The sequence below is a fragment of the Rutilus rutilus genome (genome assembly GCF_951802725.1).
Source record: "Rutilus rutilus genome assembly, chromosome: 25".
Taxonomy (NCBI): Eukaryota; Metazoa; Chordata; class Actinopteri; order Cypriniformes; family Leuciscidae; genus Rutilus; species Rutilus rutilus.
In genome coordinates, this window is record NC_140229.1 from 27716992 (window position 1) to 27737344 (window position 20353).

At 43.6% G+C, this 20353-nt stretch overlaps 1 protein-coding gene across 1 annotated transcript; it reads right to left on the reverse strand.

Moving 5' to 3' along the window:
* Window positions 1-1254: 1254 nt before the first annotated feature.
* prrc1 (proline-rich coiled-coil 1) lies at window positions 1255-19660 on the reverse strand. The gene is made up of 9 exons (XM_084400946.1): window positions 19550-19660; window positions 8996-9098; window positions 8092-8529; window positions 7117-7259; window positions 6935-7037; window positions 6017-6180; window positions 5763-5866; window positions 3401-3503; window positions 1255-2429 (listed from the first exon to the last, which is right to left on the reverse strand). The coding sequence occupies exons 2-9, from the start codon at window positions 9084-9086 to the stop codon at window positions 2220-2222; spliced, it is 1356 nt and encodes a 451-aa protein (XP_084257072.1). The 5' UTR covers window positions 9087-9098; window positions 19550-19660; the 3' UTR covers window positions 1255-2219.
* Between the last annotated feature and the right edge of the window lie 693 nt (window positions 19661-20353).

A 20353-nucleotide genomic window follows, 5' to 3' on the forward strand; every position in this document is an offset into this window, starting at 1 on the left:
ATTTATGACAACTGAAACCCAAGAACAGCATGTACAAGGAAAACAAAGTTGGGTCAAGGATGGATCCCTGGGGAACACCACAGGAGAGATGTGCTGCTGCTGATGATGTATGTTGTTCGATACAAACTCAACCCTTACAGAAAAACCACATGAATTTCACATGTGACCACATGAGTTTTTGCACATGTGAAGTTCATGTGTATTTTCTGTAAGGGAAAAACTAAAAAGGACTGTGATTGAGCAAGCTCCACCTTTTCCAGAATTTTTTTAGATTAGAAATTGGTCTAAAATGACCTACGACAGTAACATCACGTTCAGGTCTCTTCAGTAATGGAGTAACTGAAGCATGTTTTAGGCAGTAAGGGACCGTGCCATTGTTCAAACCGAAGATCAGGCCCTAGTGTCAACGATTTGCTTGAGAAAGCGCGGAAGAATAATATGAATATGACTTGAAGTAGACCAAAAATGTCCAATAATAACTTCACAGAAGAGAGGAGAAATGCGGTGCAGATCTTCATTTATAACGCTTGACCTGGTGTTTAAAGTGTTCAAGCAGGTATTGCTCAACGGACTGAGACACACATCTGCATCAGAGTTCCCTGGCAACGACTCACAGGCTGCAGGAGAGACGTGAGCATGCCTGGGACTCGCACCCACTGAGGAAAGCTGAGAGCCCATGAGTTACAAAACTCCCTGGATAACCGCTTGCCGGGACAGCAAATGTGAATATTAAAATCACCCAACTGTAAAATTTATCGTGCATTGTTGCAACATTCCCCAAAATGTCCGCAAAGGGTCCTGTGAGGGTCAGTAAACAGCAAACAGCCCTGGATTGGCCAAGTCTCACAGCTGTTAGTGATGTAGCTCTTGGTCTCTGGTCGGCTAGATTGCTGACCTCAGATCTGCTTGGTTGTGTCATTTAGTTACCATGGTACTAGTACGGTTCATATCTCTTTGGGTTATAGTTCAACTGGCATTGATCATCATGACTGATATATTTTAAATAGCTCATTCACTCACCAGTCAGTGTTACTAATAATCAAACAACTGGAATACAGGAACGATGTGTAATTTCTGCCCTGCTGTTGTCATTAAATGTGATTCTGCATATTAAACCGATACGATAGATAAGAATTACACACCTCACATTAACAAATGAGCATACTTTAACAAACTTAAAATTTGACCACAGAGAAAATAGACCATGGCTGATGATATTTCTATAGGCACCAAAAACACAACAGAACAACATGAGGCTTTACAAAAATGTTTACTCGTCTGCTGGTCAAAGGCACGTTTGTAAAATGGCATAAAACAAAATCATCCACAGTTTTTCTGGAGAAATATTACAAATATTTAAAGGCAGTTCTAGATTCTCCATCAACTCTTCCATGTGCTACACATCAGAGGTCACTCAGAGGTCATGCTCAGGTCAGTGTGTGTGTTCCTGTGTCGCTCTGAGCAAACCATCACTAACTGCAGAATATTGATTTCAGATTGTTTTATGTAACAACATCTATAGTAACTGGTTTATTTATATGTGCAGCAGAGCTAGAGGTCGGATTTCATCAAACCGCAGTAAACACCAACATGGACCGAGTTGTGAAAGAAACGAACATGCAGACAAACACAATATTGTAACAATGTTTGAAGATGATGATTAGGACGAAAAGAAAATGCTATACAATAAGATCCAAAACCGTGACATCAAAATTATATATTCACAATGTTATGAATGGTTCAATTTAAAAACCTCCAAGTCAAAGTATTTGATTGCAAATGTAAACACAAGCGTTATGCATCTGGTCGACAGAATCATCTTTTCCTCTGTGAGATTTAATCGTTTTAAAAGAGACAACTCTGTAGGACAACAGATGCATTCTGGTCATGATGACACGTGTTTTCATTTCCATCTATTTCCATCGTACAGACTGGGACGCCGTCATTTATTCGTATCAAACTCAAGTATAATCAAGGGCACAATATTTAACTGAATCAATAATTTAAAAGCGAGACGTTAGTTAGTCTGCCCTGTAGCTGGTTTACTTCAGACCTGATGCAGAAACGCAGCTGATGGAAAGGTTCTCTCTGGGTTTAGTGAGTCAGCTCAGCCTTGTGATGGGACATGACCGGAGAACACAGGACACCCACAGATGGAAAGGTGATTCCTGTGCTGTTCCGCGAATCTGTGGTCCGTGTGACGCGACGGCATCTGATGTTTACACTGTCCTGGAGGGCAAACGCAGCTTGTACATGCCAGCCAGAGCCCTGGCAGCAGAGTAGATCATCTGCCGGCGGGACGTCCCGGTGAAGGCCTGATGCCAGTCTGTGCGGCTCACGTTGGGCACGCTTCTCTCCAGAACTTCCCCCACCGTCACTAGCAGACCGGACCAGCGCAGGTTATAGTCAGGAGGAGTCAGGGACTGCGCCTGCACACACACACACACAGATCTGAGTGCATGTTCATGTGACAGCACTAAATATACATCACTTAATGTGAGTTCAGTGCTAAAAAAAAAAATACTATGGAGGTCAATGGGGTCCATCAACTGTCTGGTTTCCAACATTCTTCAAAATATCTTCCTTGATATCCAACAACTTGAGTTGGCGAGTAAATGATGACAGAATTTTCATTTTGAAGTGAACTATTCCTTTAAGATTCTTTCCATCTAAACTGGTTATATCTCATAATCCTAGTAGTGAATGTTTTATATGCAGTAGGATAAACATGCAGTTTGATTTTTTAACTGCTAGAGGGCCAAAAGTTGAATAGTGTAACTTTAATGCAATCTGTTTGCAATCGCATCATTTACTACACGGCACAAATGCTGATTTTGCAGTTAATGAGATTGCATGGTCAACAGTTGAACAGCCTGGTTCAGTGTTAGCTGTAAACTGAGCCCCTCCACCTCCACCTGTCAGGATTTATGAATGCCTATCCAGCATATCTCACATGCTCACAGTCTGAGTATCTCCCGGCGGCAGCAGCGTGCGTAGCAGTCAGTTTGTCAAGACCAAATACATGAACATATATTTCATTTATTAGTTAAGAGCAGGAATCAAGGTTTGTCGTGACAACATTCCTGCAATGCACCTGTTTCTTAGAAGAGCAATTAGACAACATTTTAAGATGATGAGGGGCTATTTGTTTTTTGAAGCTGCTTCTTATGAAACACATTTCTTTTTATGAATTATGATACAGTTGGTCGGTTGGGTTGCTCCAAAGTTTGTTTTCAATCAGGCTGAGAGGTGAGAACTAATGGACACACTGGTCCTCACCTGCAGTATTCAGCATATGGCTGAATAAAACAAAACAAACGCTTGAAAAAGGAGACAGGAGCGAAGAACAGCCGCAGACACCAGTGACTGGCATCCCTCTGAACAGCAGAAATGGCTTTACCTGCTGTACGTGCTGCAGGGCCACCGGTGTAGCCTGAGTGAACGTCTCAATGTGAATCCCATTCCCAGGATCATCCAAGATCAGACAGCCGATGTCAAACCACCTGATGGAGACAGTACGAACACAGACGCTCAGTTTCTCCTGTCATTATGAAGGTCTTTTGACATGACACATGTGATAGATGAAAAGCTTTTCCATGTGATAGACCTTTAAGCTTTTCCAGGTACATTTGGAAAACTGTCAGTAAAACTGGTCCAATCAACACTCTTCATTAGCAAAACAAGGCATCACAATATGAGGCAGTCATTGACAAATGCGCTCACTGACTGAATTCACGAGGAATTGTGTCATCATAAAGTGCAGATATGAAATCTCATCACTTCCTGTTTTTGGTTCATGTAGATGTCTTTGGTTCATGTTCCGTTCATATCGAAGTCAAACAGTCGAACCGCACCAGAGTTTGTTTGGAAGCAGGCCGAGACCCCCTGAAAAGAGTTCACTTTAATGCAACCAAACCTGCTAAGTGTGAACGCTTCATTTGCAGTGTAGAGCAGCAGTCCCCAACCTTTTTTGCGCCACGGACCGGTTTAATATCAGACAATATTTTCACGGACCGGCCTTTAAGGTGTGGCGGATAAATACAACAAAATAAAATGATACGACCGGCATAAAAACTGGGGTATTTTTTAAATATAATAATAAACGTGAATCCAATGTGTAGGCCTACTCGCAACTTTATTAGCAGCATCCTCGTAACATCGCGCCTCAACTGAGAAAGCCTGAACACAAACAAAATGCCCCCCAAAAGAAGAAAATCTCCATGTTTTCGGTGCTGATGCGTTTATGTAACATGTAAGGGTGGCGCTGCCAATAAAGCACCTAAAAGCTGTCACAACGAACCGGCCAAATTAATGATTATGAATATGTAAAATATAGCAGGAGACATTTTAATTGTTTACTAATAAACCAGTTTTTTTTTATGTCAGTGTCGGCTGCAAAGATGAAGTTGACGATGCTGACTCGCGATCTTCGCAGTAGTGAACGCGCCAGAGAGAAATGCACATTTCATACTGATTACATAAGCAGAGTTTATTTGTTTTGAATTGTTCTGTTTAAAAGTAGACATTTCAAGCTTTCTATATATGTCTCAGGTCTGTGAGGCAAGTACCTTATCACTGAGTTTCGGTTAATTTATGAGACCAGCTCCAGTTCACGCGCCGGCGCCTCCGTGTCGTGATTATCTACTTTCTAATATATTTACTTCTTATTTATTAATTTAATTAATTGGTTGATGAAACATTGATTAAAATTAAGATACAATTAATACAAAACGAAATTAAATTTAAAGACAGGCTTTGTGCTTTCTGCTTGAGGTCTCTGTGAAAGTTTTAAAGCAGTCTTTTAGTGCCGCTTTCAGAGCGCTCACATCCGTTACGGAGACGGGAGAACTGTCCCGTCCGTAACATTTTTTTTTTTTGAAATACATTTCTAAATAAATGCGACTTATAGTCCAGTGCGACTTAGGCTATATATATTTTTTCTTCTTCATGGCGCATTTTTTGGCTGATGCAACTTATACTCCGGAGTTACTTATAGTGTGGAAAATACGGTAAGTTATTTATTCTTTCTGTGCGGCCCGGTACCAAATGCCCGGGGGTTGGGGACCCCTGGTGTAGACCCTAGACACTGGTTATGATGAGGGTTCTGCCAGAGTGCATGTTGCATAACTTGCGGTAGACTAAAGATGGGGAATGTTCCTTGTTTGCTTTCTCTATTAAAATCTATTCCCAGTTTGAATAATTGTTTTGTTTTTCATGCTAGACAACCAGTGTGAAGTCTTGTTTTTTTAATACATAAAAATAAAGAAACTAATTAATGAATATTTCTTAGCTTGTTTTTGTCAGTGTGGCCAGAATGTGACATGCCGTTACCCCAAACACAATTCATCAACATTACCCGTCATTATTACAATATATATTTTTGTGCATTATTTTCCTGTTATCTCTGTAAAGCTGCTTTGAAACAATCTGTATTGTAAAAAGCGCTAACACAATTATTGAAAATAATGATTTTTGTCATAACATTTCAGCCCTACCATTTAGTGAGATTTTAAGCAGTCTGTTTACATCATGCAGTTGTTGTGTTAATACATGTGTGCCACCTCTGAGTAACATTAAACAGTCTGTGAAATAAACATGCCAGGTCAGGAGCAGCTTCTGGTCCACCTTTGCAGTGTACAGATGAATTTTGTTGATGTTGACAAGATGTTATTGGTAACAGCCTACAGTATTATGGCTGAAGTATTTGGTTAAATGCAAGATGCTTTTGGTGTTTTTGTCTTTACAGGATGAACAGTTCTTACTTGTCTGGAAAGAGTTCAGCTATGAAGTTCTCCACCGAGACTACGGGCTGCTTCTCATGAATGACAGCCGCGCGACGCAGACTGTCAATGCGCTCCTGAGCTCCCTACACACACACACACACACACACACACACACAACCTTCAGGTCAGTTCAGTTTCCTGTAAAATCAGAGATCTGTGAAATGGTGTGTTTTCATGACAGTAACTGGACGCAGTCAGAGGCTGAGGGGAACATGAAGCAGAGGCGTGTTCACCTTGACCCCTGCGGCGTATCCCACCGGCTGCGGGGCGATGTTAGACTGACCCGCCTCTCCCGTCACCATGGCCAAACCAAACACCTCCTGGAAGGCGTCGCGCACCGCTGCCACCTTCACTTCCTTATCTGACGTCACAACGATGTCCACGTCTCCTCCAGACTCTGAGACACACACCATTCAACAATCACAATCATATGAAGTGCTTTTCCATCACGCCGAGGAAACCAAGTATCGATTCCAAAGGGATTTCCTGTTAGCTAAACGTACAGTTTAGCCAAACGGTTCGCTGTTAGCTAAACGTACAGTATGAAACAGTTTTAGTGATGTGACTGACATCTAGAATTACATATGAAATATGAAACCTACAGTTTCATATTGTTTGAATATGACGTCATGTGATGAGGTGTTGTGATGATTTTTGTGTAAAGAGGACAAAATAAAAACTGAAATGGTCAATTACTCAGAAACAAAATAAACTCTACTTACGCATTAAAGGGACTATATGTTAAATACAGAAACCCGTGTTATTAGCGACACCGGTGGCCAATGAGTGAACTGCAGCCAGTGACTACTTGCACTTGTGCACTACAGACTGATCGTGATTCAAGGCCCCAATATACTCACAGAGAAGTTCTTTTCCGTTCTTCACTTAGAAGTAAAAAGAAGTTGGAAATACCTTTGCAGCGGTATACTGTTAACGAACATGCTGACACGGTCACATCCTTTAGATTTTTAGAGGAAGCCAGGGAAGGTCTCGTTTTTTTTAAGTTTCACTACAAATGGTTCACACATTGGCAATACAAAAAGCAATTAATACATGAAAATTCATACATAAAGCCCCTTTAATGAACTGAAAAACTAAAACTAAGCAAAATACAATGTATTGTTCTGCAGTGCTGGACACACAGTACTCACTGATGTAAGGTGCCATCCCAGGGTCCAGTGTGGTTATCATGGACTCCACAGAGTGTTTGGTTTTATCCAGGACAGTCTTGACCATCTGGTTCCCAGCTACACCCTGCGATTACGACACAACTGCATCAGGACACACAGAGAAACGACAGCACAGCATTATGGCCTCACTGTGTGTCCCGTACCTTGATGAAGCCCCATAATCCACCAGGTGCGTTGCCATCCGGAGTCACTCGGGGATCTTCAGTGTCCTCAGGAAACGTGATGGGCGAGCTCACGTCTAACCCTCCAGACACCGGCTGCTGCATCATGGGATTGGTAACAATCCCTACAAAACACAACGACATCAGCACTGTATGATCTGCTGAGAGAATGATATTTATTCCCTGTAATGACTGTACTTAAGTGTACTAGAGATGTGTCCGAAATCACCCATGATCCCCTTATAGAGTGCCCTGTTTTACAGTGGTGGCCGAAACCATAGTGGCAATTCTCTAGTGCACTCGTTGAATCCTAAAATGCACCGTAATAAGTTGTGTACAATCCATGTATGGTTAAGGTCTGGTTAAATGAAATATCATGATGCACCATAGAGTCCTACTTCAGTGTCAGGGATTTTCCTTCGATCCCTCTCAGATGCAGCCTGACCTGCTGTCAATCAATCCAGTTTTTACAGCTGTGTGTCAATCATTTGGTCTCATTTACAAATAATTTTGTGGATTATTCATATTCACAGTGACTTTTTAACCTAATTCGGGCATATTGCATACGCACGTGAATTGGTTCGTAACTCCATTCTATTGTTAATGAATTTCGAGTATTCTAAATGAATGACATCATTAGATTAGTCAATTGCATAGAACTCCTAAAATCTTCATATAAGTGCTTTCAGCACAACCTTTCGTCATTATTAGCAAACATATAACACTCTCTAAACTCTCTCTAGCAAGATCCTCGAGCAATGCAACACATTCACTCTTACATGCTATTTTTGTGTACTTGTGATTTCAGCTGTTCTGACATTTTCCCATAAATTTAGAATAAATTTCACAAAAGTTTGATGAATCAAGATTTCACGCACTGATGCCGAACGAGACTCGCTGAACACGTCTTAGGCAGGTGTACATGGGGTCAGGCAGGTTGAGATTGTCGAGTGATACCTGGCATGGGTGCGGCGCTGGAGAAACTGGGCATCAGCGGCGTCTGGGGGGTGCGGCCAGCGTGGCCCCGGGTGATGTCATATCCTGCGCTCACAGAGAAGCCGGTGGTGGGCGGGCCCATGGGGGGGGCGGAGAGGACGGGGCCCAGCGGCGGGCCGGCAGACGGGGGGGTGAAGGGGGCCCCGGGGCCGGCGTACGGGCCGCTCAGACCCAGAGGAGACGACACCGAGCCGAGAGAGAGAGGCGGGGGGGGCACCGTGGAGGGAACAGGGCTGGAGAACCCCCCCGGGGCAAACGCTGGGATGCTGGAGGGAACAGGGCTGGAGAACCCACCCGGGGCAAACGCTGGGATGCTGGAGGGAACAGGGCTGGTAAACCCCCCCGGGGCAAACGCTGGGATGCTGGAGGGGCTTGAGATGGTCGGAGGGCCGGAAACACCTGAACACAAGAAGAGACACGCTCAAATACATGCATGAACTATCAACAGACGATGAAAAGCAGTATCAGTGCATGATGGGAATATCAAATTACATAATATTGCACAATGATACACCTTACTCAGGGAAGACAGCATATCTAAACTTTTTGGGACACATGTTCAGTCTGTTCTTGGGTTATACTGTCTTCTGTCAAGTCTAAATTGAACGCTTTCCAGAGTTTTGCGTCACCAAGAACTGTTTTGGAAAGACGTATTTTCAATACATGCACTAATTTTCATGAATCCAATCTGATTTCTGATTCTGACATTTCTATTTACATGAACCCTAAGCATTGGAATCCGCTTCTGAGCATGTGCCACATGGGTGAGGGTGGGGTTAATGAGAGCGCAATGACATCATCATGATGATCAGTGTGGGTGAGGTTAATGAGAGCGCAGTGACATCATCATCATCAGTGGGGTTACCGCTGGAGAGTGGCGGGGGGCTGGCGGCCGCTGTCGGGGGGGGTGGAGGGGTGGCCGGCGGGGTGCTCTCTATGCCGCTCTCTTCCATCATCTTCACTCTGTCCTGTACACACCACATGACAAACTGTAAACTTCTACTTATTTAAGACTTAAATATGACAAGCAGAAAATGATAATAAACATTTGACATAAGATACTAGGGGTGTAACAATATATCGTGTCACAATATATCGCAATATAAAAACGCAACAATATGTACTGTGTATAGTTCACCCAAAATGATATGGCAATTTTCAAGTGCACTCGTTAAAATGCACCGTAATAAGTAGTGTACAACCCATAAACAATGCACTGTTAAGGTCTGGGTAAATGAAATACCATGATGCACCAGAGAGTCCTCCTTCAGTGTCTGAATTCACTCACTCGTTTTTGTTCACTCTTTTCTCACGACTGTATGACAGTGTAAAGTGGACAAGGAGAAGGTCACAGAGTTTTAGTGTCAGTTCTACATTAAACTACTATATATAATGTTGAATATATAATGTGTAATAATGCAATGGGGGAATATTTGTGTGTCCTGATAATGCCAGATGTCTGATGTTAGTAAAAGTGGCCTACATTATTATAAATATATCTAGTCAGTGAAAGAGATAGAGCATATTCATCTAAAATAATCCTGTATTTTTAGCTCCAGAATCATGAATATTGTTATTCTGGCGTCTCTATTGTTCTGTGCTTTGGGTTTCAGCACCAAGTCCAAGACTATTCATTTACACACACAATGTAATATCAAATTTAGTATTTAGTAATCAACAATACATTTTTGTTAACCATCTCTCATATGTCTTGGAGTATCGCAATAATATCGTATCGTGAGTTCGGTATCGTGACGTGAGAGTATCGCTACACCCTATAAGATACATGATGACGGGCTAAAACCATCATCTGATGAACAGGAATAATCTGGACTGACTGCACTACAAAACATTTTTGTCTGGTTTCCCAGCACCAAAATCTAAACATTCTTAAATTCAGATACGTTCACTTGAGAAGCCTTCTTGTTTTTCAGAAAGAAATGCATTTGTTCATGCATAAAATAAGAAAAATATTTCTGCCAGTGGGCTGAGAAAAAATAACAGGGAAAACAAGATTATTTTTCTGACCCCGCTGTCAGATATTTGTTCTTGTTTTAAACTCTTAATTTTGAAGACTTGATATCTTATGTAATTTTGCTTCTCAAGTAAATGTATCTTGATTTAAGAATGTTTAGATATTTTACTGGAAACCACGACAAAAAAAAAAAAAAAAAAATTGCAGTGTGATCAACGTTGAAGAATCACATCACAGCTGTACGTAACAGTTCAGTCAGAAGTAGTCAAACACCGTCTTCATCTGTGTGTCCTGCGGTCTATGAGGACAGTTCAGTCAGAAGTAGTCAAACACTGTCTTCATCTGTGTGTCCTGCGGTCTATGAGGACAGTTCAGTCAGAAGTAGTCAAACACTGTCTTCATCTGTGTGTCCTGCTGTCTATGAGGACAGTTCAGTCAGAAGTAGTCAAACACCGTCTTCATCTGTGTGTCCTGCGGTCTATGAGGACAGTTCAGTCAGAAGTAGTCAAACACCGTCTTCATCTGTGTGTCCTGCTGTCTATGAGGACAGTTCAGTCAGAAGTAGTCAAACACTGTCTTCATCTATGTGTCCTGCTGTCTATGAGGACAGTTCAGTCAGAAGTAGTCAAACACTGTCTTCATCTGTGTGTCCTGCTGTCTATGAGGACAGTTCAGTCAGAAGTAGTCAAACACCGTCTTCATCTGTGTGTCCTGCTGTCTATGAGGACAGTTCAGTCAGAAGTAGTCAAACACCGTCTTCATCTGTGTGTCCTGCGGTCTATGAGGACAGTTCAGTCAGAAGTAGTCAAACACCGTCTTCATCTGTGTGTCCTGCGGTCTATGAGGACAGTTCAGTCAGAAGTAGTCAAACACCGTCTTCATCTGTGTGTCCTGCGGTCTATGAGGACGGTTCAGTCAGAAGTAGTCAAACACCGTCTTCATCTGTGTGTCCTGCTGTCTATGAGGACAGTTCAGTCAGAAGTAGTCAAACACCGTCTTCATCTGTGTGTCCTGCGGTCTATGAGGACAGTTCAGTCAGAAGTAGTCAAACACCGTCTTCATCTGTGTGTCCTGCGGTCTATGAGGACAGTTCAGTCAGAAGTAGTCAAACACCGTCTTCATCTGTGTGTCCTGCGGTCTATGAGGACGGTTCAGTCAGAAGTAGTCAAACACTGTCTTCATCTGTGTGTCCGCTGTCTATGAGGACGGTTCAGTCAGAAGTAGTCAAACACCGTCTTCATCTGTGTGTCCTGCGGTCTATGAGGACGGTTCAGTCAGAAGTAGTCAAACACTGTCTTCATCTGTGTGTCCTGCTGTCTATGAGGACAGTTCAGTCAGAAGTAGTCAAACACCGTCTTCATCTGTGTCCTGCTGTCTATGAGGACGGTTCAGTCAGAAGTAGTCAAACACTGTCTTCATCTGTGTGTCCGCTGTCTATGAGGACAGTTCAGTCAGAAGTAGTCAAACACTGTCTTCATCTGTGTGTCCTGCTGTCTATGAGGACAGTTCAGTCAGAAGTAGTCAAACACTGTCTTCATCTGTGTGTCCGCTGTCTATGAGGACAGTTCAGTCAGAAGTAGTCAAACACCGTCTTCATCTGTGTGTCCTGCGGTCTATGAGGACAGTTCAGTCAGAAGTAGTCAAACACTGTCTTCATCTGTGTGTCCTGCTGTCTATGAGGACAGTTCAGTCAGAAGTAGTCAAACACCGTCTTCATCTGTGTGTCCGCTGTCTTTGAGGACGGTTCAGTCAGAAGTAGTCAAACACCGTCTTCATCTGTGTGTCCTGCGGTCTATGAGGACGGTTCAGTCAGAAGTAGTCAAACACTGTCTTCATCTGTGTGTCCGCTGTCTATGAGGACAGTTCAGTCAGAAGTAGTCAAACACCGTCTTCATCTGTGTGTCCGCTGTCTATGAGGACAGTTCAGTCAGAAGTAGTCAAACACTGTCTTCATCTGTGTGTCCGCTGTCTATGAGGACAGTTCAGTCAGAAGTAGTCAAACACCGTCTTCATCTGTGTGTCCGCTGTCTATGAGGACGGTTCAGTCAGAAGTAGTCAAACACCGTCTTCATCTGTGTGTCCTGCGGTCTATGAGGACGGTTCAGTCAGAAGTAGTCAAACACTGTCTTCATCTGTGTGTCCGCTGTCTATGAGGACAGTTCAGTCAGAAGTAGTCAAACACCGTCTTCATCTGTGTGTCCTGCGGTCTATGAGGACAGTTCAGTCAGAAGTAGTCAAACACTGTCTTCATCTGTGTGTCCGCTGTCTATGAGGACGGTTCAGTCAGAAGTAGTCAAACACTGTCTTCATCTGTGTGTCCGCTGTCTATGAGGACAGTTCAGTCAGAAGTAGTCAAACACTGTCTTCATCTGTGTGTCCGCTGTCTATGAGGACAGTTCAGTCAGAAGTAGTCAAACACCGTCTTCATCTGTGTGTCCTGCGGTCTATGAGGACAGTTCAGTCAGAAGTAGTCAAACACTGTCTTCATCTGTGTGTCCTGCTGTCTATGAGGACAGTTCAGTCAGAAGTAGTCAAACACCGTCTTCATCTGTGTGTCCGCTGTCTTTGAGGACGGTTCAGTCAGAAGTAGTCAAACACTGTCTTCATCTGTGTGTCCTGCTGTCTATGAGGACAGTTCAGTCAGAAGTAGTCAAACACTGTCTTCATCTGTGTGTCCTGCGGTCTATGAGGACAGTTCAGTCAGAAGTAGTCAAACACCGTCTTCATCTGTGTGTCCTGCGGTCTATGAGGACAGTTCAGTCAGAAGTAGTCAAACACTGTCTTCATCTGTGTGTCCTGCGGTCTATGAGGACAGTTCAGTCAGAAGTAGTCAAACACTGTCTTCATCTGTGTGTCCTGCTGTCTATGAGGACAGTTCAGTCAGAAGTAGTCAAACACCGTCTTCATCTGTGTGTCCTGCTGTCTATGAGGACAGTTCAGTCAGAAGTAGTCAAACACCGTCTTCATCTGTGTGTCCTGCGGTCTATGAGGACGGTTCAGTCAGAAGTAGTCAAACACTGTCTTCATCTGTGTGTCCTGCGGTCTATGAGGACAGTTCAGTCAGAAGTAGTCAAACACCGTCTTCATCTGTGTGTCCTGCGGTCTATGAGGACAGTTCAGTCAGAAGTAGTCAAACACTGTCTTCATCTGTGTGTCCTGCGGTCTATGAGGACAGTTCAGTCAGAAGTAGTCAAACACTGTCTTCATCTGTGTGTCCTGCGGTCTATGAGGACGGTTCAGTCAGAAGTAGTCAAACACTGTCTTCTTCTGTGTCCTGCGGTCTATGAGGACGGTTCAGTCAGAAGTAGTCAAACACTGTCTTCATCTATGTGTCCTGCTGTCTATGAGGACAGTTCAGTCAGAAGTAGTTTAACACTGTCTTCATCTGTGTGTCCTGCTGTCTATGACAGTTCAGTCAGAAGTAGTCAAACACCGTCTTCATCTGTGTGTCCTGCTGTCTATGAGGACGGTTCAGTCAGAAGTAGTCAAACACCGTCTTCATCTGTGTGTCCTGCTGTCTATGAGGACAGTTCAGTCAGAAGTAGTCAAACACTGTCTTCATCTGTGTGTCCTGCTGTCTATGAGGACAGTTCAGTCAGAAGTAGTCAAACACCGTCTTCATCTGTGTGTCCTGCTGTCTATGAGGACAGTTCAGTCAGAAGTAGTCAAACACCGTCTTCATCTGTGTGTCCTGCTGTCTATGAGGACAGTTCAGTCAGAAGTAGTCAAACACCGTCTTCATCTGTGTGTCCTGCTGTCTATGAGGACAGTTCAGTCAGAAGTAATCAAACACTGTCTTCATCTGTGTGTCCTGCGGTCTATGAGGACAGTTCAGTCAGAAGTAGTCAAACACCGTCTTCATCTGTGTGTCCGCTGTCTATGAGGACAGTTCAGTCAGAAGTAGTCAAACACTGTCTTCATCTGTGTGTCCTGCGGTCTATGAGGACAGTTCAGTCAGAAGTAGTCAAACACTGTCTTCATCTGTGTGTCCTGCGGTCTATGAGGACGGTTCAGTCAGAAGTAGTCAAACACTGTCTTCTTCTGTGTCCTGCGGTCTATGAGGACAGTTCAGTCAGAAGTAGTCAAACACCGTCTTCATCTGTGTGTCCTGCTGTCTATGACAGTTCAGTCAGAAGTAGTCAAACACCGTCTTCATCTGTGTGTCCTGCTGTCTATGAGGACGGTTCAGTCAGAAGTAGTCAAACACTGTCTTCATCTGTGTGTCCTGCTGTCTATGAGGACGGTTCAGTCAGAAGTAGTCAAACACCGTCTTCATCTGTGTGTCCTGCTGTCTATGAGGACGGTTCAGTCAGAAGTAGTCAAACACCGTCTTCATCTGTGTGTCCTGCGATCTATGAGGACGGTTCAGTCAGAAGTAGTCAAACACCGTCTTCATCTGTGTGTCCTGCTGTCTATGACAGTTCAGTCAGAAGTAGTCAAACACCGTCTTCATCTGTGTGTCCTGCTGTCTATGAGGACGGTTCAGTCAGAAGTAGTCAAACACCGTCTTCATCTGTGTGTCCTGCTGTCTATGAGGACGGTTCAGTCAGAAGTAGTCAAACACCGTCTTCATCTGTGTGTCCTGCTGTCTATGAGGACGGTTCAGTCAGAAGTAGTCAAACACCGTCTTCATCTGTGTGTCCTGCTGTCTATGACAGTTCAGTCAGAAGTAGTCAAACACCGTCTTCATCTGTGTGTCCTGCTGTCTATGAGGACGGTTCAGTCAGAAGTAGTCAAACACGTCTTCATCTGTGTGTCCTGCGGTCTATGAGGACGGTTCAGTCAGAAGTAGTCAAACACCGTCTTCATCTGTGTGTCCTGCTGTCTATGAGGACGGTTCAGTCAGAAGTAGTCAAACACCGTCTTCATCTGTGTGTCCGCTGTCTATGAGGACGGTTCAGTCAGAAGTAGTCAAACACCGTCTTCATCTGTGTGTCCGCTGTCTATGAGGACAGTTCAGTCAGAAGTAGTCAAACACTGTCTTCATCTGTGTGTCCGCTGTCTATGAGGACAGTTCAGTCAGAAGTAGTCAAACACCGTCTTCATCTGTGTGTCCGCTGTCTATGAGGACGGTTCAGTCAGAAGTAGTCAAACACTGTCTTCATCTGTGTGTCCGCTGTCTATGAGGACGGTTCAGTCAGAAGTAGTCAAACACTGTCTTCATCTGTGTGTCCTGCTGTCTATGAGGACGGTTCAGTCAGAAGTAATCAAACACTGTCTTCATCTGTGTGTCCGCTGTCTATGAGGACAGTTCAGTCAGAAGTAGTCAAACACTGTCTTCATCTGTGTGTCCTGCTGTCTATGAGGACAGTTCAGTCAGAAGTAGTCAAACACTGTCTTCATCTGTGTGTCCTGCTGTCTATGAGGACAGTTCAGTCAGAAGTAGTCAAACACCGTCTTCATCTGTGTGTCCTGCTGTCTATGAGGACAGTTCAGTCAGAAGTAGTCAAACACCGTCTTCATCTGTGTGTCCTGCGATCTATGAGGACGGTTCAGTCAGAAGTAGTCAAACACCGTCTTCATCTGTGTGTCCTGCGGTCTATGAGGACAGTTCAGTCAGAAGTAGTCAAACACCGTCTTCATCTGTGTGTCCTGCGGTCTATGAGGACAGTTCAGTCAGAAGTAGTCAAACACCGTCTTCATCTGTGTGTCCTGCGGTCTATGAGGACAGTTCAGTCAGAAGTAGTCAAACACTGTCTTCATCTGTGTGTCCTGCTGTCTATGAGGACAGTTCAGTCAGAAGTAGTCAAACACTGTCTTCATCTGTGTGTCCTGCTGTCTATGAGGACAGTTCAGTCAGAAGTAGTCAAACACTGTCTTCATCTGTGTGTCCGCTGTCTATGAGGACGGTTCAGTCAGAAGTAGTCAAACACCGTCTTCATCTATGTGTCCTGCTGTCTATGAGGACAGTTCAGTCAGAAGTAGTCAAACACTGTCTTCATCTGTGTGTCCTGCTGTCTATGAGGACAGTTCAGTCAGAAGTAGTCAAACACTGTCTTCATCTATGTGTCCTGCTGTCTATGAGGACAGTTCAGTCAGAAGTAGTCAAACACTGTCTTCATCTGTGTGTCCTGCTGTCTATGAGGACAGTTCAGTCAGAAGTAGTCAAACACCGTCTTCATCTGTGTGTCCGCTGTCTATGAGGACAGTTCAGTCAGAAGTAATCAAACACTGTCTTCATCTGTGTGTCCGCTGTCTATGAGGACAGTTCAGTCAGAAGTAGTCAAACACTGTCTTCTTCTGTGTCCTGCTGTCTATGAGGACGGTTCAGTCAGAAGTAGTCAAACACCGTCTTCATCTGTGTGTCCTGCTGTCTATGAGGACAGTTCAGTCAGAAGTAGTCAAACACCGTCTTCATCTGTGTGTCCTGCGATCTATGAGGACGGTTCAGTCAGAAGTAGTCAAACACCGTCTTCATCTGTGTGTCCTGCGATCTATGAGGACGGTTCAGTCAGAAGTAGTCAAACACTGTCTTCATCTGTGTGTCCTGCGGTCTATGAGGACGGTTCAGTCAGAAGTAGTCAAACACCGTCTTCATCTGTGTGTCCTGCGATCTATGAGGACGGTTCAGTCAGAAGTAGTCAAACACTGTCTTCATCTGTGTGTCCTGCGATCTATGAGGACGGTTCAGTCAGAAGTAGTCAAACACTGTCTTCATCTGTGTGTCCTGCTGTCTATGAGGACAGTTCAGTCAGAAGTAGTCAAACACCGTCTTCATCTGTGTGTCCTGCGGTCTATGAGGACGGTTCAGTCAGAAGTAGTCAAACACCGTCTTCATCTGTGTGTCCTGCGGTCTATGAGGACGGTTCAGTCAGAAGTAGTCAAACACCGTCTTCATCTGTGTCCTGCTGTCTATGAGGACGGTTCAGTCAGAAGTAGTCAAACACTGTCTTCATCTGTGTGTCCTGCTGTCTATGAGGACAGTTCAGTCAGAAGTAGTCAAACACTGTCTTCATCTGTGTCCTGCTGTCTATGAGGACGGTTCAGTCAGAAGTAGTCAAACACTGTCTTCATCTGTGTGTCCTGCTGTCTATGAGGACAGTTCAGTCAGAAGTAGTCAAACACTGTCTTCATCTGTGTCCGCTGTCTATGAGGACGGTTCAGTCAGAAGTAGTCAAACACCGTCTTCATCTATGTGTCCTGCTGTCTATGAGGACAGTTCAGTCAGAAGTAGTCAAACACTGTCTTCATCTGTGTGTCCTGCTGTCTATGAGGACAGTTCAGTCAGAAGTAGTCAAACACTGTCTTCATCTATGTGTCCTGCTGTCTATGAGGACAGTTCAGTCAGAAGTAGTCAAACACTGTCTTCATCTGTGTGTCCTGCTGTCTATGAGGACAGTTCAGTCAGAAGTAGTCAAACACCGTCTTCATCTGTGTGTCCGCTGTCTATGAGGACAGTTCAGTCAGAAGTAATCAAACACTGTCTTCATCTGTGTGTCCGCTGTCTATGAGGACAGTTCAGTCAGAAGTAATCAAACACTGTCTTCATCTGTGTGTCCGCTGTCTATGAGGACAGTTCAGTCAGAAGTAGTCAAACACTGTCTTCTTCTGTGTCCTGCTGTCTATGAGGACGGTTCAGTCAGAAGTAGTCAAACACCGTCTTCATCTGTGTGTCCTGCTGTCTGAGGACAGTTCAGTCAGAAGTAGTCAAACACCGTCTTCATCTGTGTGTCCTGCGATCTATGAGGACGGTTCAGTCAGAAGTAGTCAAACACCGTCTTCATCTGTGTGTCCTGCGATCTATGAGGACGGTTCAGTCAGAAGTAGTCAAACACTGTCTTCATCTGTGTGTCCTGCGGTCTATGAGGACGGTTCAGTCAGAAGTAGTCAAACACCGTCTTCATCTGTGTGTCCTGCGATCTATGAGGACGGTTCAGTCAGAAGTAGTCAAACACTGTCTTCATCTGTGTGTCCTGCGATCTATGAGGACGGTTCAGTCAGAAGTAGTCAAACACTGTCTTCATCTGTGTGTCCTGCGGTCTATGAGGACGGTTCAGTCAGAAGTAGTCAAACACCGTCTTCATCTGTGTCCTGCTGTCTATGAGGACGGTTCAGTCAGAAGTAGTCAAACACTGTCTTCATCTGTGTGTCCTGCTGTCTATGAGGACAGTTCAGTCAGAAGTAGTCAAACACTGTCTTCATCTGTGTCCTGCTGTCTATGAGGACGGTTCAGTCAGAAGTAGTCAAACACTGTCTTCATCTGTGTGTCCTGCGGTCTATGAGGACGGTTCAGTCAGAAGTAGTCAAACACTGTCTTCATCTGTGTGTCCTGCGGTCTATGAGGACGGTTCAGTCAGAAGTAGTCAAACACCGTCTTCATCTGTGTGTCCTGCGGTCTATGAGGACGGTTCAGTCAGAAGTAGTCAAACACTGTCTTCATCTGTGTGTCCTGCGGTCTATGAGGACGGTTCAGTCAGAAGTAGTCAAACACTGTCTTCATCTGTGTGTCCTGCGGTCTATGAGGACGGTTCAGTCAGAAGTAGTCAAACACTGTCTTCATCTGTGTGTCCTGCTGTCTATGAGGACAGTTCAGTCAGAAGTAGTCAAACACCGTCTTCATCTGTGTGTCCTGCTGTCTATGAGGACGGTTCAGTCAGAAGTAGTCAAACACTGTCTTCATCTGTGTGTCCGCTGTCTATGAGGACAGTTCAGTCAGAAGTAGTCAAACACCGTCTTCATCTGTGTGTCCTGCGGTCTATGAGGACGGTTCAGTCAGAAGTAGTCAAACACCGTCTTCATCTGTGTGTCCTGCTGTGCTGTCTATGAGGACGGTTCAGTCAGAAGTAGTCAAACACCGTCTTCATCTGTGTGTCCTGCGGTCTATGAGGACGGTTCAGTCAGAAGTAGTCAAACACTGTCTTCATCTGTGTCCTGCTGTCTTTGAGGACATCCGGATCGGGACTTTCATTACACATGACTGAGCATGCGCGGACAACATATTTAAATTAATATATATTATGAACATTGATGAAATGTTGAAATCCATAATATTAATAACATCACTACTCCAATTATGAAAATTATTTAGAGCGTTGTAGTACACTTACTGTTCTTATGTGAATTAATATTTGTAATATCACGTATAATATCTGTAATGGACCAACAGTATGATGGCATTAATCCTCAGGAGTGTGTGTGTGTGATGATATGTGCTGTGATGAAAAACTCACAGCTGATCACTGATCGATTCATAGTAATATATCGATTATTACTGCGAACACACATTTTCACACACACGCAAATTACACTTTACTTCGATACACTCATGATCACTGATGTCTCATTCATGATGAATTATCGAGATCTGGTAGTGATACGCACTCTCTAATCAATGTCTCTGTGAATTCTGCTTCAGGGTAACAGCATTTCCCAACAGACGGCGCTATTTAAGTGTTTTTCTGCACAATATTCACTGAATAATGAATGTAAAATCACAATTCTTACCTGACGCTATTAAACGGAGTGTAAGTTTTGAAACGGGAGCAGAAGAAGTGCGAGAAAACAACAGTGGATCAACACGGCCGCGCGCTGATGACGTCACACAGTGCCACGTCTGAAGCTGAGACGTGCGATTCAACAAAACAGTTTAGAGTGATGTCACTTTTCATTAAATCATTTGGAAGTTATTTAGACATTGTAGAAATACACAGGACAAATATTAACAAGAAAATCAAAGCCAAAATTAAGTTACTTATGTGTTATTGTTCAGTTGCGAAGGGTGACTCGTTTTAGCGAATCGGCTCTCTTGAATCGTTTCAGGATATTGCCATGCACATAAGCAATTCCCTTTCATTTTATTATATTAATATTATAAATATTATAATTATTAAAACTATATTTATCAATGATTCTAATGGCTACAGTACGCTTAATTGTTTGGGTTTCACGCATGTTGTAGGCTACTGCACATTGCAAATGGGATAAGGTTATGGGTGATCAAAAAAACTGTATTATAGGTTCACTTTCACATGGTTTTAATGTACTCATGAATAAATGATTCACAGTTTTCCATTTTACATTAAGGTTCACTTTCACAGGTTATTAATGTTTCCAACTTGTGAATAAATGGTTCACAGGTTTCTGCTTTACATTGAGGTTCACTTTCACAAGTTATTAATAACTCATGAACAAATTGTTAACAAATGCCCACTTTACATTACGGTTCACTTTCACAGGTTATTAATGTTTATAACTCATGAATAAATGGTTCACATGTATCCATTCTACATTAAGTTTCACTGGAATACT